Genomic DNA, 27,664 nt, shown 5'->3' on the forward strand with positions numbered 1-27,664 from the left:
CTTATATGATGTGCAAACTTCATTATATGCTGTGCTTTTGTACTTATATGATGTGCAAACTTCACTATATGCTGTGCTTTTGTACTTATATGATGTGCAAACTTCATTATATGCTGTGCTTTTGTACTTATATGATGTGCAAACTTCACTATATGCTGTGCTTTTGTACTTATATGATGTGCAAACTTCATTATATGCTGTGCATTTGTACGTATATGATGTGCAAACTTCTTTATATGCTGTGCTTTTGTACTTATATGATGTGCAAACTTCATTATATGCTGTGCTTTTGTACTTATATGATGTGCAAACTTCATTATATGCTGTGCTTTTGTACTTATATGATGTGCAAACTTCATTATATGATGTGCTTTTCTTCCTTATATGATGTGCAAACTTCTTTATATGAAACTTCATTATAATGAGATGGCCGATAGCTGCCGCCAGAATACAACATCAAAGTAACATGAATCTGTCATCAACTTGTTATTAGCAAGTGTGAATTTCATTCATGTCAAACTTAATTGCTTTTAGACTCCCAGCTAACTGTCCAGCTAGAATGCCCCTATTTCAGTTCCCTGTGTTTGAAAGCTAGCTTTAAATATGGGATTTCTATATTGTATTGTGCATAATATATTGTAGGTGATATTTTGTACCAAAATAAGATTAGCTGACTGTTATTGTGATGTGTTTGATTGACAGGCACTCCAAATACATTGTCTGAATAGTGTTGTGATTTTTTTTACCAGAATACTTAACCTTATCTTAAAGACACGGAGCATGTAATATAATCAAGAATTCCAAGAGGAAGAAATGATAAGAATTCTATATTATTTGTATTCAGTATTTTGTAATATCACATATTCAGTGTATCACATACCTACACATACTAATGTGAGCCTCAGTTTGATATATATATATATATATATATATATATATATATATATATATATATATATATATATATATATATATATATAATTGTAGAAATTACATAGCTTTATACCACAGTAATTTTTTTTCAGTTTATAGTATCAGTTAAGTTTAAGTTCAATAACAGTTCAACAGCAATAAGTTCAATAACAATGCTCTCTTCAAAATTAATTTTGACAATTTGTTTTATTTACATATCATCAATAGGAAAATAAATATCAAGTTCGTTAATTGGATGGGGAGGTAACATAAATACGTAAGCCAAGTCGGCAGCTCATTTGCAGCCCAAGTTACGCATTTGATCTCCAATGCTCATCTAACTGTGACAGGCAGTCACCAACATGCCAACCTGTTTTCAAGCCTAACTCAAAGTAAATCTAAACCACATTATAGATTTAGCTTATGTATGAATTTATAAATGCTAGGCTTGTGATAATTAGGTTCATGCTTTCTACCTTAAAAATGGGGGGGGGGGGGTGTCAAAATACGAAACTATCCAGTGAGACCTTGAGCTAACTCAAACATACTATGTAAGGCTGCATCTGATTGGAGGTTGAATTCTTTGGCTGGATTTGCAACTTGCAAGGTTCGATATATTAACTCAGATTTGATTGGTAGTTTAATACTCTTATAGAAAGTTAACTTGTAATATGCAACCAAGATTGAATAAATGTAATTGAGGGCTGAATTCACAATAACTTAATTCTTTTAGCTGGGAATATTTGGTGTTAACTATTACTGGAAATGCTAATTGAATTTAATAAAACGCTCTTATTAGTTGGCAGATTGAAAATTGTTTGTTTGGTGTTGAGGGTCTATCCTAAATTTCTTTCCACTTTTGCCTCGTCCAGACAGACCAATTAAGAAGTGTGACACTCAAACATAAACACGGAACTGTAGTGGTACCATTCATACAGTTCAGAATCTCGACATTCGAGACTTAACCAGTCGCAAAAGCACCCGATGCATAGGCGACTTTAATTTTTTTTATCATTCATTCAATTCCATTAACTAGCAGTAATAACAAGATTTCAAGATGCCTGCTGTGGTGCTGTGGTAGCTATATTAAATGTCGGAGTAACACCATTTTCGTTTACAACCCCGAGTAGACCATAGAATGAACACGTGTGCATAAAGTGTCATGATAATTCTCCAAATTAGATTACGATAAGTGGTGATAAGAAATATACTAATGGACAGACAACATGCCATCCCAAAAGCTCATCTTTTCTTTAATAACTTGAAGATAAGAAAGGAAATTATGCACATATAATAAACCTTTTGAAGACCAAAAAAATCATTGCTCTCAATTAAAGGTTTTGAAAATATGCATAAGTAGTATTCATTTACTAGTTTGATTGCAGTTCAGCAACAATATGACATTACACATTATATATATATATATATATATATATATATATATATATATATATATATATATATATATATATATTCACAGGCGTCGAAATTACTGGTAGTCGTCTAGTCCAAGACTAGTACATTTTCTGTCCGACTAGTAATTTACATAATTTCAATAGTTCAATGGTTTGTTCTCTTGACACCTGTCTGTGTGAAGGACTAGTGAAATATTGAAAGATCAGCAGGACAAGTAAATATCTCACTCTCCTAGTCCTTATGGCTACAAAGAAATTTGTTTCCAATTCTAAGCATGTATGTTGCTCATTTCAAATGAACGTCATGAAACAAATAATTTGAAATGATGAGACTTTTTAAAATGTATTTTCTGATTTTTATTTCCAAGTGAGCAGAAGTAACATTCTGTTTCAGATGTGTAAACAATGATTGCTTTATTTAAAATACAAGCTAAAATAATGATGGCCAGTAGGTGAATAGAAGAGAAAGGAGACCCCTGTCAGTGTTCTCAGCCAAGTTCTCATAAATGCCTAAGAAATGAGAACAGGTTGAAATGTAAAGTATAGCACTCTACTGACCATATAATAACTATTTTATGCTACTGCAATATACATGGGTGCATAATCAGTATCTGTTATTTTGTATTGTAATTTATATATACCGGCCCGGATTAAGGCCTTTGGGGGCCCTGGGCACAGCCAACATAGGGGCCCATAGCTATCCTGCCTTGTCCATATATATGGTTACAGTACTATTAACTATACTGCCTGTGAAATCAGACGATACTATACAGGGCCCCTTGAGCCACGGGGGCCCTGCCTGTGAAATCAGACAATATACGGGCCCCTTAAGCCTCGGGGGGCCCTGGCCATGTTGCCCATTTTGCAATATGGATAATCCGGTCCTCTGTGTGTGTGTGTGTGTGTGTGTGTGTGTGTGTGTGTGTATGATATATAATGATTTGTGTGTACGCATGACAAGTAAAAAAAAGTATGCTGTTGAAATAAATTTTGTTTGAAACATTATTTCCTTCTCTAATGCAAATAAAAATAAATATGCTGTACATTAGTAGTATTTCCGGTTTGATAGAATTCCCTCTCGCTCTTACCCCATTTATGTTTATACAAATATTACATCTGTGGATTTGCCTATATCTTAACACATCTCTCCTCACTCAATAAGGCAAAACAATTATAAACTCTAAAATTCTTACCTATTCATATCACTCCCTGGATGTCACAAATACCAAGAAACATTGTACTTATAAGTTGACAATAAAGAAACTTTAAATGATTATACCACTAAAAATTTACAAACATCCAGTACTTAAGGCTGGGACATCGAAACCAGGGAACACGAGAGACCTATTGGTCTAAAACGATTGCCATACTAGCCGCCTTGTATAGCCTATCGTGTGCTGACAACTTGCGATAAATCCACAAAAAACGTCTGCCTGATTCATGAACTATAGTCCCTAATACAAATGTGTAACATAATATACCACGGTGATATTAAATGTTACATCCCCATCCAATTAACGAACTTGATATTTATTTTCCTATTGATGATATGTAAATAAAACAAATTGTCAAAATTGATCTTGAAGAGAGCATTGTTATTGAACTTATTGCTATTGAACTGTTATTGAACTTAAACTTAACTGATACAATAAGCAGAAAAAAAAATTACTGTGGTATAAAGCTATGTAATTTCTACAATTATATATATATATATATATATATATATATATATATATATATATATATATATATATATATATATATCAAACTGAGGCTCACATTAGTATGTGTAGGTATGTGATACACTGAATATGTGATATTACAATATACTGAATGAAGTTTCATATAAAGAAGTTTGCACTTCATATAAGGAAGAAAGCACAGCATATAATGAAGTTTGCAAATCATATAAGTACAAAAGCACAGCATATAATGAAGTTTGCACAGCATATAAAGAAGTTTGCACATCATATAAATACAAATGCACAGCATATAAAGAAGTTTGCACACCATATAAGTACAAAAGCACAGCATATAATAAATATTCTCATCTTAAGACAGCTCTGGCGTTCCATACTGGTCGGCCTGGTTTCAGGTGGTACATGATGCTACATGTCTGCGGCATAATGTCCCAGTGCTGAACATCAGTACGAAATGCCACAATGCAGACAACGTAGCGAAATGAGTGAAAAAGTGTTAAAGCTACGTTACAAATCTAAGTCACAAACACACACAGACACACAGACACACACACACACACACATTTGCACAACATACAAACGTTTGTTTGTGAGAATGATATATCTGTAGATTAGATGTGGTGCTATTGAAATAATGTATTTTCTGTACTGAGTGCACTTCAGATTGCACGACTTTCCCCCATGATTATATTCACGTGTAACAACAAAAACCTCGACCTCTCCATGCTGGAAATGCTCGCGTTCAATACGGTGTTCTGAAAGTATGTACACAAAGATAAATTTGTTCAAATCACACAATAATATGGCATCTGTATAATTCCCGTTGATTGGACGCATGAACACATTTAGTGTTATTCGTATTAAGACCAGGTACAAAACGTTACCCGAGATAGTTCCTAGCTTTTTTTCTTCTTGTAGAATTACCATGAAATATACGAGGAAGCAGAAAGCCCTCTGAATCATGCATCATGGAAATGGGTTAATTGTGTTCAATTGTGTATGAAATACGATATTGTGCAATATAATACAGTCCCGGGAAACTGAATGAGTGGAAATTTAAACAGGTATTCGACAACATATCATGCAATAGTAAAAGTAACATGTTTGCCTTGTTACATTAGTTGAAACTGATTATCTTTTCTGGCTGTTATAATGCTGCGACGATTTGTGTAAACACCGTTAGCAGCAGAGGAGGTGAACAGACCTTTTGCTGGAACGTCATTTTTTAAAAAAAATAAAGCTTCCTACGGAAAAAAAAGCCAATAACATCAACCCGAAGCCTTTGACTCACTGTTAGTTTCTCTAATTGGGTTAGTTTGGTTTTTGTCGTTTGTGTTTTTTAAAATTTGTGTTTATCTGTCGGGACACTTATTTGTAGTCGCACCCTCTCTGCTGCTATAATGTACGAGTAATTAAATCATTAATATATCAATAATGGAATCTTACACCTGTAGATTAGCTCGAGAAAGATTAGAAGCAATTATAAAATATCTTCCTGTTCGTGACACTCTTAAACAAAAACTGCAAGAACGTCAAGAAGCACAAGTTGAATATGCAGAAGATAAAGAACGATCTCTCAAACCTGTTACAAAGGCTGCTGAGAGAGTTGCGGAAGTTACTGAGAGTCTTCTTCTGGCATTGAAATAAACTGATGAGCAAACTGAAAAGATAGAAAGAAGAACTAAATAGACAACACAGATTTTAAGAGATCTTCCAGCTGAAATAGCTGCTGCTTAACCACAACCTGCCCCTCAGCCACAACCAGAACTTGAAGATGAAGAAATACTTGAAGGTACTTTTGGTGAAGAATCAGAATATAAATCCCCCCAAAAGATAAAACTAATATAAGTGAAAAATTTAATCCAGGAATTATTGGTTTAACAAAAAAAAACAAACTTAATGACAATGTATTAGCTGAATTTAGATTACATTCTTATAATTACAGAAAAAAATACTTAAAACCCGGATATAAAAATATAGATACAAAAAAATAGGAAAAATGGGTATATTGATTATATAAAGGTACTATCCAGGCTACAGATAATGATCCTGAATTTATAAAATATATAACTAATATAGATGAACTTGAAAGAAATATGCGAGGATTTTCAACGCAGAAACAAGCTCAGATGGCATCAGGGTTTTTAAGAAAATTTGATGGTCAACCAATTCCTTTTAGAAAAATGTTTAAACCTGAAATTATTGAAGACTTTAAAGACCCCACTAAATTAACTGATATAGCTACATATGGATATGATGAAAAAGAAAAATATATAATGCCTCAGTTACTTCAAAACCAACTTCCGGAAAAAGGTTCGCTGAGGTATATGGAGCTTTAGGTGATTCAGATAAAATTAATTGGTGTTAACCAAAACTAATACAATTTCAAAAAGCAGTAAAACAAATATAAAGAAAAGAGAGAAGAACAAAGACTACAACAAAAGGGAAGAGGGAAAAGAAGATGAAGATGTTCTTACTAAATTGTTTGGAAAACCTGAACCAAAAACTGGAAGTGGATTATGAATTTGTCCAGACAGTGTTCTTGTCGATGTTGATTGGTTAAAAGTTCTGATAGAAGGAAAACGCGCAGGAAACAATTCTCCAGAAATTATTAATGAAATATCTGATATTTGTCGAAGATTATTTACAGGTGGTGTTATGGATCGGAACATTTATCATTCTCTCATTAACGAAATTGTCGATGATTATTACAACGACTGAAAGCAATTAATTAATCAGCATGTAATTTACAAAATGATTATATACAATGCTCAACGTGGACCTGTAATAGTTAGGTAGTAAACTCACGATTGCCAACGTACAAATCTATTTACGGAGATGGACTTGGTGATGTTGTTCAAGGTTTATTTAAGAAAATAGCTCCAAAAGCGATACCGATTGCAAAACAATTAGGAATGAAAGCTATTGACGCTATTAGCGATATAGCTATTGGTGCTGTTGGTAATGTTGCTGGTAAAGCATTTTCATCAATCAAAGAAGGATTAGCTCGATTAGTACGAAGAAAATCACAGCACGTAAAATTACTCAGCACTGAAGTTATACCTGCAAATATCAGTAAAATAATAAATCAAGCTGCAAATAAAAAAACTAATAGAGTAGGCTTATATACCCCAGTCAGAAAAAGAAAAAAGTATAACTGCTAATCTGATAGCAGGAAGTGGTCTTTGTGTTAGACGATAATAATTATAATAAAAATGTTCAAACGTGTATCCGATCCAGCGTTTGATATAGAAGCACCTGTTCTTAAAGATGAATATATACGCGATTATCAGTATTATTCTTTCGACGCACCGCATCCAAATCAGCGTGGCCGAATTGAGCTGCAAGTTCAGGATACAAGCAGATATTTCGTACCAGCTGAAGCATTTATTGAAGGAGAAGGAGAAATTATAAAAGCAGATGATAGAGAACATGCAGCTGATGCTGGCAAAGTACTAATAATAAAATTTTTGTTGTGGATGCCAGTAATAACCCCATCGCTTGCTGAAGAAGAATTAATTACTTTTATGAATTCAGGTGGAAAATAATTGTTATCATGGTTGACAATAACGACAAATAGCGTTCAAAGTAATGTTAATGGTTTATTTACATGGCATATACCACCACAGCAAGGGGTTTCTGCACCACGACATATATTTATTGCTTTAAAAGAAGCAGCACGAGTAAACTCACAAACACATAGCCATATGATATTTGATACATTTAATGTTAGTGAAGTTTCTTTACGGATAAACGGACATCAAGAACCATCTGTAGATATATTGTTAACTTTTGATCTGAATCATGTAGCTGGTGCATATCATCGTTTAATGACGTTTATGGGATGCGGTCAAAATATAGATACTGGTTTGCAAATATCATAGTTAGATTTTACAACACTGTATCCGATCTATTACTTTTCGCTGGAGCATATAGAATTATTTAAACAATCTGTCGTTGATATTGATTTTAAAGCTCGTGTAAACCCTGGTCGTGTTAATTACAGAGCCATTGCAGTTATACTCAGCGATAAGGCATTGTTAATTGAAGGTGTTGGCGGACGATTGAGAGTTATTGTCGCTCCAAGTAGAAAACATGCAATTAAATCGCTCACGATATTTATAATGTCTTATCATCATGTTAGCGCTACTCTGACTCCTGGTCAGATTAAAAAGCTTCAATTAAATTCAGCAAAGAACTGTGGAATAAAAATATCACTAAAAAAGATCAGATCACAGGTGGTCAAAATAAACTATCATTGTCAGAACGTCAACTTAGACATTTCAATGACGCCAAACAATCAAAGACTGGCGTTAAACTCAATCTTTCTACTGTTGCGGTTAAAGACTCACTTAAAACAGGTGGTATATTTCCACTTCTTGCAGCTATACCAGCGTTAATAAGGATTTATAAAAAGGGAAATGTGTCTTAGATAATCAGAAACTTCTTATCAATACGGAAAGGGTCTGAGACTTCCAGGAACAGTTCGTTAATCTTTCCAATGATAGCAACATTCCGATGATGAAATCATTAATGACAATCAACGATGGAATGACCACATTTAGATCTGAATACTCTAATCATGTACAGGTGTTTACACATTTTTGTAGAAATGTAAATAGAGCCATTAAAGAATTTTTTGGAAATACACCAGACATCGACATTAAACTCTCCGACATAAAAACAATTACCGGTCGTGTAGTATATACGTTAACATCTGGATCAGCATTATGGTCACCACTGAATAAATCCATTAAACATCGCGCTGAGGTTACTGGGTTATAAAGATTTTCGATACTCAGCACTACAACATATACAATATCTACTTCAACTTCACGGCGTTTTCCACTAACTGGATCCTCCGCATGTATGTTAGTGATGTTAGATAAAAACGACGAGGGAATATTCGTGGTGGAACCTGAAGAAAAGGGCAACCTCGTGTTGTATTATTGGTGTCTTGAATTAGTTGCTAAACTACCACCTACTTAAAATATAATGAGCATTCCAATCAACGTTCAACGTTTTCGATACAATCAAGCACATGAATGTCAAACAAAACTAAAAAATATCTTTGACGAATATATAGTTAAAGTATATATAAAAATATCGCAGACGTGTAGTTGTCGTTAACATAATTGTATATTTGGTGTCTGCTGTTATTGATGGAACCGGCGTATTATTATCAACAATAACAATGACATCACCAGCAGTTGTAACAATTTGTGTTTCAGCTGCAACAACGATTGCCGGTATTCTTATTATCATTGCAAAAAAATGCGCACCTGTACAAACACAACATTGCATGATTATATAATAAAAGTACACACAGCAACGCTAGCATACTCCAAATTATCCTCGTTATTATCAACAAGTCTTAGTGATGGAAAAATATCAAATTTTGAGTTAAATAATATTGTCAACTCCGAACGAGCTACTTTAGCAGGATGTCGTTAATGCAAATCCGTCAAAAACAACAATGATATCAATGAGCTCAACTAATCCAGAATTTAGTGTTAACTTTCCAACTGCAATTCCAGCGAAAGAAATAGCGCTAACACAATTACGAGTATATTACAGCTGGCCAAATATCAGATCAAAATCATTTGGTGGATTGCCAGCAAATAATTCTCTTGTATTTGCAAATTAAAAAAAATCATGGAACTCACGATTTGCAAGTTGTCAGAATTCCAACAGAAAAATATTAAATCGAACAAATCAATGATGAATTCCAGAGCAGAATTAAATCTATAAAAAGAATATGTGTATTAGGGTGGCCTGAAAAAGCACCAGAGTATAAAAGACCGCAAGAACCTCAACGAGATGATTTCTCTGTTAACGAATATTTTTTATATAAATGAACCACAATATCGAAATCCATTGCATCCTGTTCTTCAACATCTCTATTCTGCTTCTATATGAATGATATGTATTTTATTAATGTAAGAATATTTAAATCGTTATCTAGTAAAATTAAAGATAAACATCAGCTAGACATAAAACAGTTTATCTCAATGGGCATGGGAGTTCTGGTAAAACAACTCGTGTAATTAAATTATTCTTGAAGAGTTGTTCAGAAATTGTTGTATTAACACTACACATAGACTCTCAAGAGAAATGAGAGAAAAAATATTAAATTATGTACTTATCATAAATTCTTTCGATGGAAAGGAGATGAACGAATGCGAGAGAAATATATTCCAAGGATTATTGTTTGGAATGAAATATGCAGCGTTTCAATAGAAACGTTAAGAACTATTTCTTGATTGGTTATTGACAAAAAACACCGCTGTAATAATGTGCGGCGATCATGGTCAACCACCGCCTTCTGTTGGATTGTCTCCATAAATGGCTTAAAAAACTTGTGGATTATTATGAAGAAATAACTGATGATCATAGAGCACTTGATCCAGAATTAAGAGAGTTTAAGAAATTAATCAGACTACAACCGAATAAAATTCAATATAAAATAATGCGTGAAATAATTTCAGAAACTCCTATTAACAATTTTTGGAATTTATGGAGACCAACTGATTTGATAGTGGCAGGTAGAAAGATAGTTCGTGATACACTTCAACAACAATTATTAATGTTACATAAAGAAAAAAATTAAAATCTACCCGTACGATTATGTTTTCGACCAGCAGATACGCGACGACAGAATATCGACGTTGATATACCAGGATCGTCAGAAAAACAAAATCTTGTATTAAATAATATTGTTTTAGTTCATGTTAGTGTTGTTGAGAGCGCGTTGACTATGGAAAAAACTCCATGGACGCTAGGATACGCAATGACGATTCATTCATCACAAGGATTAACCATCTCTGATACAAATGTTTGGATCGCCGATGATCGTATCGAATAGTCAAATTTAGTATATCTCGCAGTGTCTCGAGTCAGAAGAATATCTCAGCTGTGGAGAATTGTCATAGACTTCACAGAAAATAATGATCAAATTCAGGATACCATTGCCGGCAATGGCGATAATATAGTAAGAAAAAATTAGTTAATTATAAACAATGTGACAAAAAAAGCGCAGCTATGATCTTGAATGTAATCGACGTCGAGGTGCTAGTTTACAAAAGTGAATGCGGTGGTAATTGTGTGTCTTCAGGAATTACTTGTAATTGCTCGCGTACAAATCCACGTTGAGGAGCAGTTGAATCTAATTGTAGATTGCAGGTCTACCCGTGGATCTTACCGCGCCTGAAATGTTTATGTATCATAATACTCCAAATAGGATCAGTCGCTCTTTTTTTTACCACCTTTAAGTTCACCAGGTTTATATAAATATCTAGTTAACAATCTGTACTTGTACATTCACCAGTACGACTAGTTAACAAGCTGTACTTATACATTCACCAGTACGACTAGTTAACAAGCTGTACTTTTTGGTCTTGTTTGGGTTACAAGGAGCCATACACAGATTGATTTCGTCGGTGAAGTCGGCAGCGTGGCAACAGATTTACTTTTCAGTCTTGTTTTCATACGATAACAGTGGTTCTCAGAATTTGGCTTATTTTGTTTATTTCCCTTCGACATTCTTTCTTCTGTTAACGTATAAAATTAGCTTACTGTATGATTATTTCTAATACCTTTTCCTTTCGGATAGTTTGAATCTCTTGCGTTCAAATCATGAAATGTTTTTATGAAGTTTGTTTTACAAAATTCGCTACAAACGCCATATTTAATAAGAATATTCTATTAAAACTTATTTTAGTATTCACTCACAAAATATCACAAAATCTGTATCTGTTACTTATGATAGACTGCATAAATGAAAGTCTAGAGGGATAACTATAAAATTATGAAGGATCAATGCAACACTGTTCCAGACATGGTGTATTGTGCTTGATATTTATGTATTTTAGGATCGACAACGTGATGTTTCATTTAGACGAAAGAGTTTCGTACTGTTTCCTTTCGGAACAGTCGTATTGAGCTACATTAATAAAAAGTATGGGATCCATGGTGTGCCAGTTAGGTTTCCTACGCAAGTTTTTGTAAGGTCAGCATTATAAACTTGCATGTATGTGTTGTGGCGTTATCCTGGTGCAAAATAAAGCCCCCCTTCAGTACCTCTTGACACTTTTGGTGAACATTATGACGTAAGTGCATGTATTATCTATTATGGCATATTAGTATCCATTCGCCGTCGTGTTCTCTTGTATAATGTGGCTTAAAAATAAATCTTTGTGTATTGAATACCATAGTCTGTATAACCTTTACAGCAGATTTGGAAAGACATGATATAATATGCGATGGTGAATTTGTTTGCTTCCATACATTGCTCTCTATCGTTATTATTATTATTATTATTAGTAGTAGTAGTAATAGGCGATGGTGAATTTTTATCCTTCCATGCATTGCTCTCTATCGTTATTATTACTATTTTATTATTATTATTATTAGTAGTAGTAGTAGTAGTAGTAGTAGTAGTAGTTTAGATCAGAAAATCACAGTGAGATCATGAGTGACATCCATGCTGAACCGCGACGCCTGAATGATCGATTTGACCTCTTCGAATGTACAGTTAAAGAGTTTAAAAATCCAATTAAGATTTAAAGGTGAACAATAACAGCTTACAAGAAAATGTAAAAGATATCACTGAATCAGTGTCAGGTCTAGAAGTTTGCTTCTGATAATTGAACAGAACCATGGCAATCAATAAGCCCAATCATACATAGACAACAAAAGCATACCAGAAATCAAGAGCGAAAATCGGAGCGACACCGTAAACAGTACATGAAAATATGGTAAGGCCAGACTTTGGAAATATACGAATTGGAGAATTAAAATTAAACGAGCGCATCTAAGCAGAGTCAAGGGCCTGCAAATGTAATTTTCTCGCTTTAAAGATAAGGAGAGTTTTGTAAGAAGTACAGCTCAATTACTGACTGGCCGAAACAAGACGTAAGAGGACAAGATAGAAAGAGATGCAACTGGAACTGAAAACGAATATGAAGATTAGCAAGAGGAAGCTGAACCGCATATCTGTCTTTCTTAAGTCTTCACAGCAAAAGTTCATCGGGTACGAACATATCTCTCATTTCATTATACATGGGCCTAGGGAAAATATATCAGCTTTCTTGAAATATCACAGACTTGCTATAGACAAAACTGATTACGTGTTCATCGAGGCACTGTAGGATAGAATAGTAGTGTGAGGCACTTGTTTGTATTCAGCCAAAGTGACTTGAAAAATACAAAGTCTCCGTGAAATACACAATATGGGTAACACAAACATTAGTTCTTATTCTCAACATCACAAATCACTTAGTTTATACATTTACTAATTCAAGGTACCTCGTAAAGGTGTTTCGTATCACTGACTGGAAGTTTTAAACTTTTTTTTTCGCGTCGCCTTCTATGTAAAACGTACTGAAGAAAAGACCAAATGAGTAAGACTAATACAGTCTAATGCAGCTCTAAATAAATATTCTTTTAAGTTATAGGTACAAGTTGGTCCAGCAGAACATCCTGAGCGTTTTGGCTATTGTTAAACACCTCTTTAAATATGGGAAAACAATATGGACTGACGACTTGTTTTTACATTTTGTTTGTTGTTTTAATAAGAGTTCGTTTACAACAGAACTATCGATACAAATATAATTCATGATATATTTGGCAAAATCATCAAATCACCAACTGAAGCAAGTATATACATTTAAAAGACCATTATATGCATCCAATAGCTTATGATTGCTTGCACGTGTAGTCGCAAGTCTTAAGAGCGCGATAATGAAAAACATATTTCTGTAATTAAATGTTTCTTTTTGGGACTGATCATCTGATGATAAATGTTTGACCTCTGTATAATATATTTATCTTTATATATATATATATATATATATATATATATATATATATATATATATATATATATATATATATATATATATATATATATATATATATATATATATATACTGAAGTTCTGTGCGTGTAACTTCCAAATTCGGTTAGTGATAATTCGATCTCACAGTAACGGGATTTTTCACTTGTTTCACATCTGTTCTCTACTGTTTGAATACTATCAGGCAAATGAAGAAATTGGGGCGTATATAGTAATAGTAAAATATATCTTGCATTTCAATGATGTCTTTTCAATAACTTTACGTGTGTAAAATCTCGCTGCAAATAAGACGGTTTAAGATGGTTCGGATAATTAATAATTTCGGTACAACTCTACAATGAATGCATGCGTATTTCCAATATCATTTGATGTATCTCTTTCGTACATGTCGTAGATTTATTTACCTGTATTGGACGTGTATGATATGAATACATCGTGAGTTTCCCAACACAATTGTCTCACATGCATGAAATATGAATAAAAAAATACCAGGGACTGGTGTATGCACCAGCATATCTTCGTAATGTTTAGCTAAGTAGTTGGTATTTGATGCATGGATCTGAAGGGAGAAAATACGTTTTTGCAACGTGTAATTTGATAGCGGAGATATCTCTACAAGTTTTCCACCAGGCAATTGAGGGCATGGTTTCGGGCGTGTGTCTCGCCAGCTTTGGAAGAAAGATACACTCCAAAATCGCGAACAAGCACCAAGCATGTAAACGGGGACCTTCCTACAAATCATCATTTTACGATATAATAGGCTAAATTAGTTGGTACGAGCAAATTTTACCATTTTGGAGATATGTCCTCGGCACGTTGGTGTTTAATCTCATGAATGTCATCGGTTTACACCAAATACAAACGCACATACACACAACCACACACACACACACACACACTCATTCATGCATGCATACATACATACATACATACATACATACATACATACATAGTCATCATATACTTTTTACATGCAGTTCACTAAGTACTCCATCTTAGATTCCAGATAGTTACGATGTCGTAGCCTGAACTTGATTTGTTGAGGTACGAGTAAGGGTACTAATATTAGTACTAAGATTCCAGCATTGCAAGTATGATTTTGATTTTTTTAGACAGTAATGAAATGGTGTTCTTCGCAAATCAAGGAAAAAGAAATTCGATCTATTTCACCGTCACCGTAACACAGAAAAATACATCTTATAATGACAGGGGTACTCTTACCCTACGATTTCTAATGCAAAAACTTGTACCCTACTTTTTTTTAATACACAAAAGAATCATACCATAGTCCTGTACTGTAACGCTCACCCTACATTTCTCCAAGACAAAATTTAATGTCCCTTCATCGAGACGGTCCTTAGTTTTCGACCGTCATCGTCATCTTATTGATGTCAATAAATCACACACAGCGGTGAAACAATGTTTAGATTTTGATTATCTAGTACACATATCTCAATATCGTGCACGTAGAATGAGATGTAAGTTACACTTAACGGTGTGTGTGTCTGTGTGCGTGCATGCGGGTGTGCGTGATTCGAATTTTTAATGTAGCTTTAACAATGTTTCAGTCATATCGGTACTATGTCAGTAGTGTGTTCGTTTACAATTATGTCTAGCACTGAGGCATCATGCCGCAGACATGTAACATGATGTTCCACCCAGTCATTTTTCCTGACACTTGGCCACCGTACCTGACACAAACTTCTTAATATTGGGCGCCAAGCCAGGTAGCTGCTAGTACCACTATTATATTTCTTCGGTATGACTCAGCCGGGGTTCGATCCCGCGAGCTACAGTCATTTCGCTTTGTATATGTTACGCAGTTTCTTGAGTAATAATTTTGCTAGGATATTATATAGTCAGTGTGAACTGAGTACAGAAAGTGGAATGATTAGTTGTACTACGTCGTCATTATTCATGCATGATAGCGAATCGTTGTAAAATTTAAACAAGTTTTAAAACCATACTGCAGGCAACAGTAATGGCATAGTTTAATGTTTCGTGGTAAAGCGTGCTGATGATAATTTTAGTTTCATTCGACATGCCAACAGGTGATCAACCAGTGCATATTTACATAATATTTTTTAAAAATATTGTATCCTTTTTCTGTTAGTTTTTAAATTTAACATGTTTTAAAGCTATTATACATTCATGCATGCATGCATGCATACATACATACATACATACATACATACATACTTGATGATGTACAAGATGGCCGCTATCGCTTAACCGGCTTGAAGCAGCTGTTCCATTTTCCGTGCCGTTTTCATGATATTTGTGCTTGTTGCCTGTTTTCATCTTCGTTATTGTGTTTATTATGACAGGAAGAAGAATTCCAGTTATCTCCCTTATTTCGGCACACCCATTTAAAAAAAATTCGACCGTTAATTTAGATAACCTAATTCAAATCCCAATTAATTCGTCAACCTTTGTGTCAACTATCCAAGAAATACCTCTGCGCATTGCATTATTCAATACCCAGTCAGTAGGACCACCGGAAAAGCGCACAGAAATAGTTAATTTTATCAACGACCAAAATGTTGACATATTTTTCTTGACAGAAACATGGCTAAAAACATCAGGCGATGAGCCCAAGTGTGCGCATCTAACACCCACTGGTTACTCCATCAAGTCGTTCCCCCGTAATTCTCGCAGAGGTGGAATTGCTGTCATCACAAAGAACTCTATGATAAAACGTCTTAACTACACCACAACATTCAATTTCGACCACACATCGTTTGAACTAGTCCAAACCACACTCACATTGGAGCAAAGGTCAGCCCATTTTTTCTGCCTATACCGCCCTCCTCCTAGTAGAAAAAACAAGCTGGCTGACTCTCTCTTTTTGGAGCAGTTTCCGAATCTCCTGGACTATGGAAATTCGATAGGTGGCAACCTGATTATTCTTGGAGATTTCAACTTTCACTTTGACTGTCCCGGAAACTCAAATACATCAAAACTCATAGATTCCATTAATGTTTTCAACCTGAAACAGTCAGTTAACCAACCCACCCATAAACATAGTCACATTTTAGACTGGATTCTTCATAGACCTGATGATAACATTCTACAGTCCTCCCTGGTATCCCATGACCTTGCATCAGATCACCTCTGCATTATATGCCATCTTGACGTATCAGTCCCTAACCCTCCACCTTTATCTGCTACTAAGAGAAACCTCCGTATGATAATTAGGACCAAACTAATGCACGACATCCAAGCTAACCTAATAACTTGCTTACCTCCTACCGCTGAACAACTCAATAACTGTCTGCGTTCATTACTTGACAAATATGCCCCAGCTACCAAGTGCAGAGTATCTATTCAAAAGTGTTCTCCATGGTATAGCAGTGTTAGGGACCAGCTTCGCACTGCTAAAAGTGACGGCCGTAAAGCTGAGCGGCTCTGGCTTTCCACCAGACTCAATATTCATAAGCAAATCTATGAAGTCGCTAAGAAGAATGTCACAAATATAGTCCATGAAGCGAAATCAGACCACTACAATACTAAGATCATGGAAAGTTCCTGATGCAAAGAGCTCTTCGAGATTACTAACAAGCTAATGTCAAGGAACAAATCAACACCACTTCCAACTACCTTCTCTCCAGTCGACCTTCCGGACATGTTTGCAAATTTCTTCCGTGACAAAGTACAAACCATTAGAGATAAGCTTGACACCACAATTTCAATTGACTCGTCGTCACCATACAGTTGGGATACAGAATTTGAGCGGCAACCATTAGCAGCATTTGAACCTGTCTCTATGGATTTCGTACGTACAATCCTGATGAAGAGTGTACCAATGTCATGTGAACTTGATCCAATTCCAACATCACTGCTGCTTGAGTGCTTAGATCCAGTATTGCCTTCACTAACTGACGTTATTAATACCTCTCTCTCTCATCTGGGGAATTCCCATCATTTTTCAAAACTGCCATTGTAAAGCCTCTGCTGAAGAAACCAACAGTAGACCATAACGATTTAAAGAACTACCGCCCAGTTTCTAATCTCCCATTCATTTCAAAAATCTCTGAAAAGGTTCTTCTATCCCAGCTTGTATCTCATCTAAATTCAAACAGTCTTTTTAGCAATGTACAATCTGCATATCGCCCTTGCCACAGTACTGAAACTACTCTTCTAAAAGTAGTTAATGACATTCTCCCTGCGTTGGATAGCGGAAAGATTACAGTCCTCACCCTCCTTGATTTGTCTGCAGCATTTGATACAATAGACCATGATATATTACTTCACCGTCTCCAGCATGTATTTGACATTCATGATACAGCATTACTGTGGTTCAAGTCCTACTTGGTCAACAGGACACAAATTGTATATGCAAATGGAATACACTCCAGCCCAGTTGATCTATGTTGTGGTGTTTCACAGGGGTCTGTTCTTCGACCTGTTCTCTTCATTCTGTACACTCAAGTGTCATAGATCATCATCCAGTGTCTCACCAATTGTACGCTGATGACAACCAAATATACAAATCTAGCCACCCAACTGAAGTTGATGCTACCATCCAAGGTGTAGAGAGGTGCATTTCTGATGTGAAATCATGGATGACTTGTAACAAGCTGCAGATGAATGATAAAACTGAGGCCATTCTGATCACAACACAAAAACTTTCTCATTCTCATTCTTTACCTCAAACAATAAATATCAGCAACGCAACATTAAATTCACACAATCAGTAGGAAACCTAGGTGTTACTCTGAACAGTACTCTCATATTGCACCAACATGTCATGAACATATGCAAGGCTGCATATCTTGAGCTGAGACGCATCAGCTCAATTCGCAAATATCTTTCAGTTGATGCCACTAAGACACTTGTGTGTTCATTAGTACTTTCAAGACTGGACTATTGTAACTCAATTCTGTCTGGTTCATCTCAATATCTACTCCAGAAACTTCAAAAAGTTCAAATACAGCTGCTCAGATCATACTTAGAGTACCACGATCAGAGCACACCTCCCCGCTGCTCTGTACCCTACACTGGTTATCCATTCGATCCAGAATCAAACACAAATTTTTTTCTCTGTGCTACATTTCACTGTCGGACTCTAGTCCAACTTACCTATCTGACCTCACCCATGTGTACACACCAGCAAGATACTTACGCTCCTCTTCTGAAAATCGTATACTCATTATTCCCGCTATGAAAACAAAGTCATACGGACAGCGTTCTTTGGCAAACTAGGGCCCAGCAACGTGGAATGAATTGCCCACTGAACTTAGATACAAAGACACAGTGATCACATTCAAGAGGGCTCTCAAAACTCACTTATTTCGACTGCAAGAACAAACTTAAAGATCTAATAATGTTTCCTACCTGAAATATTCTCAGCATGTTTTTTTAAATTTTTTAAAATGTTTTTCTAATTTCATGTTGTTTGTTTTTGTAATAATATTATTATGTTTCTTATCTTATAGGTGTTGTCTAATGTTGTAAAGCGCTTAGAGCTTCTAAAGATTAGGCGCTATACAAAGTCCTCATTATTATTATTATTATTATTATTATTATTATTATTATTATTATATCATTCAACGAAGACAGGTAATCTAAGTTAGAATGCAAAAGATCCAGTGAAATATCTGGTATCATTTGGAGTCAGTTGATCATCTTTCACTTCGTTTTGTATACTGTTTAAATTATAAATTGGATGAAATCTGCTAGGTGACAGTATAAATTACATCATCTGACAATGGCTTGGAACTTTAAGCATCTCTAACAGTGACAATGATTTCATATTAACTTTTTGTCCATATTTTCTAAAAAAATTTTTAAAGTTAAAGTTTACCTGTAATCTTGTTTTGTATGTTCTGTTTTCAGCATCTATGTTTACTGATTTGTTTTATACTCTTCCAACTCTGTAGAAATTGAGTTGTTGCTGATTTTGTTTTGGATATAGATCTTAAATCGTTTGCATATTGTTTGTTTTTGTTTTGTTTTGGGGTGGTGAGAGGTTTGTTGTTTTTTTGTGTGCATTCTTTGCTATTTCAATGAAGGAATCTGGCTGAGTGCGCTGAAGATTTGAAATTAAAGAACTGAAGTAAAAAGACCTATGCAGATGATTGTGTAGATACAAAAAATTATATATACACCAAATATATGATATCAATTATTTAAATCCAAATGAACGTAGATACAATTGTTGCGTAATGAATACCGTATTAAAACAGATAAACACAGTGTATATCATATATACATTTCTGGATGTGAATAGTGGCATGACAACCTAAACATATTTAATGTACATTTTTTTTACCAACTAAAATTATATAGAACTTCCAATAATGCTCATTGATTTATAAAAATGTTAATGTCCTGTTTGTAACACTATCCTACTTTGCACGATGAATTAAATTGTCAGAAAAAAAAGTTGAATTGAAGGTGATTATATAAGTTAGTTAACTTTTTTATGTAAAAAAAACCTGTTTATAACAGGCATTCTACCCTTGGAGATTTTTTTTTCTTCTCCGGGCTAAAAGCAAAAGTCGGGAGCGCGATTTTATTATCAAACAGCTTTCAAACCTGCAAATATCAAAGCAATTCACGTGTAGAAGTTTTGATACTGACATAATGTATACGCGACTTGATTACTGTGACAACCAACTGCTCGTGATAAAAAAAAAAAATTAAAATGCCGAAAAGACTGAAAACAGAGAAAGCGTCACAAATTGGATTTATGTGTGATTTTGGAAGTGTGTAAGCATATTTTCAGTTCACTTGTAGATAAGAGTTATTGCACCAAATCAGAATAATATACAAATTTGATTTTATACGGCTACTGTCCAAACATCTGCAAGAGCACTTATTGCAGGACGATTGTCGGTCATTTAGCTAATTTAAATGAAATTGACATTCTCTCCAAACGTTGTGATATTGACAACATCATGTAGTATCTACTCATGATCAAAAGTTGCCGAAGTTAATTTGGACTGAGGTGGATTGTTGTGTGTGTCTATTCATATTTTTCCAGTTAATTTTGTCGCTATGCGTTTGATCTGGTTAATATAGAAGTATAATTTTGTAGGAATAATTGTAATGCAGCTAAATATTTATATTACTATTTAAAATCGATAGTAATTTTTAAAAAAAAGAGACGTAGAAGAAAATTATTACTATTTATTCAAGCTGATCTGCCGCATAAATCATCAGGCCGACGCATAATTGGCCTAAATTATCATGGTTTACTTTATGGCAGTCATCATGGATGCCTGCACATGGGGATCAGGGGAAGGCCCTCCCCCCCCCCTCGATTTTACCTCTAAACATGTTTTGGTCTACACCAGTAAAACTTAATAGCTGACCACTACATGTTTGCTCCCCCCACCAAAAAAAAAAATTATGCGGGCTTCCTTGTTTGTCAAAATATAATTTTCTTTTTTTTTTTTTTAATTTGGTGGATAAACAAATATTACTATTTATTTTGTAATAAATCACAGAAATCATTTACATTTGGGTATAGTAACGTTTTCATTTATGATTACGTTTTGACTTAGTACGTTTTGGCCTTGATAGGTACATTTTGACTTGGGCACGATTTGACTGTAACTCCTTAATGCGAGTAGTGTTGTCTCATTATGCAAAGTCATATGTATAGTTGGTTCTTACTTCTACAATGGATCATCCACTATCTTATCCGCACACTATCCCGCTTGTTTGTACTCCCCTACTGATTTCAACAACAAAAAGCATACAAAATAAAAAAAATAATATGCACAAGACTTAGTCATTTAATTCATTGATTTATACGTTCTAAATTTATTGTTGTCAGGGGGTCCAACACACACACACACACACACACACTCTCTCTCTTTCTCTCTCTCTCTCTCTCTCTGACAGTCAGTTAAACCTACTACACAATATTAATTTCATTTAGAGGACAGAGAGATTCACCATGTTATAATTCACTATCTGAATCCGTAAAATGTTTACCTTGTTTAACATTGAAACCCCGTTCGAGTCCAGAGCGATACTCCTGTGTTAAAATTTCCCTACGCCCCATCATTTCCCCCATATTAAATTCTCCATGTTTAATTTCCCGTTAACAGGGAAGTCCAGTTTTGGTTTAAAATGCGATACTACACTAGTTCTATCATTAAATCATAGGGAGTTGATAAACAGGAAGAAATTTACGATTAAAAACATACATGCAAAGTGTTTTGTTCTTGTGCTACTTTGAACCGAATTACCATACCGTGTCAGTCTTTTATTTAAAAATAAAACAAACCATTTTAATAGGCCACATTAATTTTATACTGGTGTTTTCATACTCTACCACCGTTATTTTTCATACTTGACGGCTGTGTGGAATAACGATGGCTTTATCCTTTGGAACGATGTGGTTAAGATATGCAAGAAACCTACAGGCGTTTCTGTTATTTTATGAATTTTGTCGAAACGTGTCAGGGCTAACGGGTACAAGGGCTAAACGACTCACGCTGCGAACTTAAATTATCGCACAATGATCGTTGTCTTTGTTAATTTTATGTTATTGTTTTTATTTGATTGTAAGTTGATGATATCATATAAGTGTAAGCAACTGTTTGTTATAATTGTCAGTTGATTGTACGTTGTCCGGGATTATGTATTTCAGTTACTTCCGAAACATATTGAATTCAATAAGGTCTCAAAGTGGTTTGTAATCTAGACAAAGCTAAAAATAAATTCTGAAGCACGCATTGTATATTGTTTATTTCATAAGAGTGTATCTTACAAGTTATCTGATCAATATTTTTTTAAAAATTCCACAGTAAAGCATATCCTCGTGAAACAGAAATTTCCAAGGCGGTTTTCTCTATATCTATGATATTCTAAGTAGAGGCTGTTGTCCGTGCCAAATCTTGCATCCAACTTTGTGTAGTGTTTTAATCATTGTGTCATGGAGGATAAGAAGGAAGTGTTCGTGTGCTCTTTCGAAAATTGTCTTAAAACGTTTACTAAACGTAACAGACTAGTTATTCACATTAGAACCCACACAGGAGAGGTAATAAAATATATTTCCAGAGTTTTATATTTGTTAATGACAGAATATGATTAAAATACGAATTAAAAACGTGGCACATGTCAGAAGGACATATTTGTAGCGGTACATATTTTCGGGTATAGTCATTTCAGTTCTTCTCGTAGGTTTCCAGTCTCGCGGTATTGACTATATCAGTTCCAAAAATAAATTGTCGTATTATGTGTCAGTCAGCTGGTTGTTTATAAGGGTAGTTATTGCCGTTAGGAAGTGTTTATTTTAAGGGATATTGGTAATGCATTCTTTAGTCCAGGTGGGTGGGAGATGGTACTCTGAAGAAATGGTTAAAAATTATGGAAATTGTTATTTCCCTTTTCTTTCAACGAATTATGCTGTAACATTTAGTAGAGAGTGTGTGAAAGAATAACATTTAACGCCAGTCGGGGTATTATCGGACAACGTGTATTATCGGACAAACCAATAAAAATTAGAAAAACTATTTAAACGCGAAGTTGTAGCTTATAAAATATTATCATATATAATATCCGACCTCTCATTATTTTGAAATACAATACTCTGATTAAAAAAGGTGAAAAATGTATTTTGTACTAAAACGAGTGACTTTTGCAGCACTTCCGTTATTCAATTAGTTAATTCCAAGACCGTATTATTGCATTCCCGGAGAAATATGCCCATTACAACATATGAATCCAACATGGTATGGACCAATTCTTGTTCTGTTCGATTGAATGTTTACTCTGACACCTGCATTGAACTTTGATTGGTTGATAAGTATGTAGGGGTACACCTGAAGGGGGTATTATCGGACATTTGAAATGTAGCAGGTTATGAAGTGCAACCAGTTGGTTAATATTTCAAATAAATTAAGCTTGTAAAGAAGATCAAAACCACTTAAACTGATATTGTGGATGATTTAGTTTGTATTCCCAACAAAACTGAATTGATAACTTTGTGATTAATTAATTACTTACTTAAGAATCAAATATGACAATACTCTACATTTAACCCACTGACAATAAAATAAAATCTTTTCACCAACTTGTTTGTTATTATTATTATTATTTAATTTTAAAAAGTTGCAGCTGTCGCATGATAATCTTGATGACTGTTTACATAACAGTGTAATACACATTATTAACTCATTCGGCCCCAGAGGGTTTTGTCGTTTTTGCCTGAAATGTTCGTAGGAACGAGATTTGGGGTGCTATTTCTGAATACATCATACTACAGCGGTTTTCAACAGATTATCCATGAGAATAATGCCTAGTTGTATTAGAAACGTCAATTTCCATTGGTTATTTTGCTTGCGCATGAGCAGAAGGGTAAAAGTTGGAGTTCTTTTTTTTTTTTAAGCCTAATAGACCCATCATTTTCATATGGAGACCGCAATTTATTCCAAATGCCCACCTTATCCTAGTTTTTGCAAAGGTTCACCTGTCTGTGTGCAGTTAAGGTCGGTATGCCTTAGATCTGAGGCCAAAAGGTCTCAAATCCGGACACAAAATCGCATTCCGATCTCGAGCGAATTTTGGGTGAAAAAAAACAGGGTCCAAAAAATGAGCTTTTTCTAATTGTATTTTGTAGTGCAACGAGAACTTCCAGATTATTTGATATCATTTTAGAGCTATATCTGTCTGCTTTTTTTTAATACCACCCACGTTGGTCTATCTTAAATGGCCTTGATGCTGCAGGGCTTTGAAGTAGGGTACAGCCTCATCACGCCTACAGATGGGATTGGGGCTGAATCGGTTAAGACATAATGAAATGTTTATAACAATTGCTAGCTTGATAATTCATGGACTAGTAACATAAAAATAAAGATCTATCTTTAACCTTAAATGATGTCATTTGTTTTATTGCACTTGGTTATTGGAAAACAAAATAAATCTTTTCTGGCAGTGTTGACATCAGCAATAACTGAATTTTTTGTTTACAAAGTTCATTTAAACATTTTTGAAACCCCATTATGCAATTTTTATACAGACATTAATAAACATGATAAATATAACCAAAATTTTGAATATTTACATTGTCTTGTTTAATTTATTTCTTGATTAAATTACATATGTTAGGGTTTAAACATTTGAAGAAAAAAAATACAATTAAATGTCAGAGAATACCCAGAGTTGTATGATTTTACCCAGTATTGAGCCTCTATTTTGCATGACCCAGCATGATCACATGATACATATATGTTCAAAATGGATACTGCAAAATAGCAATTGAGGTTATTTGCAAGCATTAATTCCATTTGGCAGGAAAAAACTTAGATAAGTCTTATTACTGCATTCCATTTAATATTTGATAATACCCTGATTGACGTTAATAAAAAAAGTGTCCATACCTTTTTTGTCCACAGACTTTGATGCAGCATGGAGCAAAATGGAGTCTGTAGTGAAAAATAAATGCCACTGACATTTCTGAATAACCCATTTAGTGGCAAGGAGAAATTGAACCTGAGCTGTTTTTCTATTTGTACTTGTACAGTTTGCTAATGAAATGGATTCTTGTCAGTCCAGCACAACCTTGACAGTAGCCCCCCCCCCCGGGGCCTTGGAGGTCTGTATTGGCCATTAGCAGCATTTTATGATGAAGACAATAAAACAATTCCACATATATTTTGGTAATAAAAATGACACAATTTTTAGTTCCAAGCATTATGATAATCCCCAAAATGAAGAGTCTGAAATATTTTCATATTCTCTGCTCACATGTCTTCCTGTATGTGCTGTACATTTAACATTTTCAGGTTTTTATACTTTTTAAATTGATTAATCATGAGTTTTAATCTCAAACCATTTTCTAGTTATCCTTGTAAAGAATTATGTACAAAATGTTAGATTTTGGTCTAATATTTCCCCTTTCCCACCAGCCACATATAATTGCCTCTTTGTATCCTGCTTTCGAAATCATCCTCTGTCATTGAAAATGATTACACTGTACAGTGATAAAAACTAATTTACCCAGTGTAAAGTTGCCATACACCAAACAACGAAATAATCACAGATGCAGAAAACTGTCACTAAATCATGACTAATATGTATGTAACTAATTGTATAAATAAGTGTTAACTCTTTCCCTATACATGACCTATTTGACAACACCGTAGAAGGCCTATTAGACATGCCATAGAAATTTAAAAGTAGAAAGGCACATGGATATATACATGTCATATTCACTATAACTAAGCAAGTTGCACCATAATTTATCATTCACGGTTAGCGACAACCATCACATCCAAACTAACCTTATTCTTAATATACAACTGCTCGTATATCTTGCCTGATCCATGAACATTTAATTGACACTTGTTTAAGTTAATAATTTATAATTTTCACTTATTACATACATGTACTGTACATGATATTTTGCTATACCACACCCACCCACTTAAGGGTATTTGTATTACCAGTAGCCAAATAGTTATTAACTGTTTTCTTTTCTGGAAATTAATATAAAGATAATGAAACAATAGACAATTTTATTGAAATCATTATATAAAAATGAATCAATAGAAAATTTAATGGAAATTGATACAGGAATAATGAATTGATGAAATTCTCACCAAGATGTATTTTTTCCTTTTAACCCTCTCCCCTTGCTCACTCCCCCCCACCATAATCCCATAATACAAGCCCCTTTTGTCTCATACCACAAGCCAAATTTTGTCTGGCTTCGCTGAATGAAGTCATAAAGTTGATGATGGTACCTTTTGACAGTGGGAATGAGCGCAGAAGTTTGATAGAGACCAAAGTCATTTATTCAGAGGAAATTATTCCCAGTAGCTAATTATTGTAAAGTAAGGGAATTGTGACTCCACTGGAATCTGTACTGCTAAACAAATTCTAGCATAGAGGATGGAACATGTTTTCAATTGTCTGCATTACCACTTAACAAGATAAATCACAAAAACCCAATTATAATGTGTGGGCACATGTGCATCCCATTTTTTTCTTATATATATACCCCCAAAAGAGGTCCATATTTTCTGAACATGAATGAAATCACAATCAAAGTTGTGTAATGTGACCTTGCTATAACACAATAGTCGGGGTCCATAAGACCTGATTTTATTATGTTCCAAGTCGGGTAGCTGAAGAAAAAGATGCATGCCCCCCCCCCAAAAAAAAATGGGGTTAGGGTCATTTTAAAGTGCACAGAAAAATACATGCTGTATTGGTACAGTTACCATCTTTAATCAGAATGTTGTTGTTGTTGTGGTGTTTAATGCCATTTTTCAGCACATGATAGGCTATACATGGCAGCCAGTATTATTGGTGGAGGAAGAACCCGGGAAAACCCCGGAAGGAACCACCGACCCTCGAGAAGCTACTGGCAAGCTTTCTCACATACCCACATTGGCTGAATCTTAGACTCGAACCGCCGCAGACAGAGGTGAGATGGCAGTGATCCGTAACGAAGAGCGCTTTAGACCACTCGGCCACTCGGGGCCCCTAATCAGAATGTATATTAAGTGATAAATACTGATATATTGAAAACATAGATTGCATATGTTTTACTTTATTCAAAGAAAATGCATTGGTAGATATATGCGTATACATGTCTGATTATGGCATGAATAGAGAGTATCAACATTGTACTCAACTGCCGATCTTGTTGCATGCAGTGAATCAATAATACATGTAATTTCATCGAAAATATGCACACAGATTTAAAATATTCAATAATTTTGTCACAGATTATTATGTGTCTGAATTCATTGGAAAAATATAATAGCAAAATTACGTAAGGAATAATGAAGCACATTTATAGTTCATTATTTTCA

General features: G+C 34.5%; 2 protein-coding genes across 2 annotated transcripts in view; one reads left to right on the forward strand and one right to left on the reverse strand.

Annotated features, from left to right (window-relative positions):
* LOC149797728 (P protein-like) overlaps positions 1 to 21,852 on the reverse strand; it is a 135,413-nt gene extending 113,561 nt beyond the window's left edge. Inside the window, exon 1 of the mRNA XM_089962669.1 lies at positions 21,831 to 21,852. The gene's annotated coding sequence lies outside the window, so the exon portion shown is untranslated. The remainder of the gene's footprint in view (positions 1 to 21,830) is intronic.
* Positions 21,853 to 22,774: 922 nt separating this feature from the next.
* The window catches only part of LOC149797729 (uncharacterized), a 29,265-nt gene continuing 24,375 nt past the window's right edge, over positions 22,775 to 27,664 (forward strand). Inside the window, exon 1 of the mRNA XM_089962670.1 lies at positions 22,775 to 22,881. Coding sequence (XP_089818796.1) covers positions 22,777 to 22,881 — 105 coding nt within the window. The 5' untranslated portion in view covers positions 22,775 to 22,776. The remainder of the gene's footprint in view (positions 22,882 to 27,664) is intronic.

The sequence above is a fragment of the Sinohyriopsis cumingii genome, chromosome 6, assembly GCF_028554795.1.
Source record: "Sinohyriopsis cumingii isolate HCF-2022 chromosome 6, ASM2855479v2, whole genome shotgun sequence".
NCBI lineage: Eukaryota > Metazoa > Mollusca > Bivalvia > Unionida > Unionidae > Sinohyriopsis > Sinohyriopsis cumingii.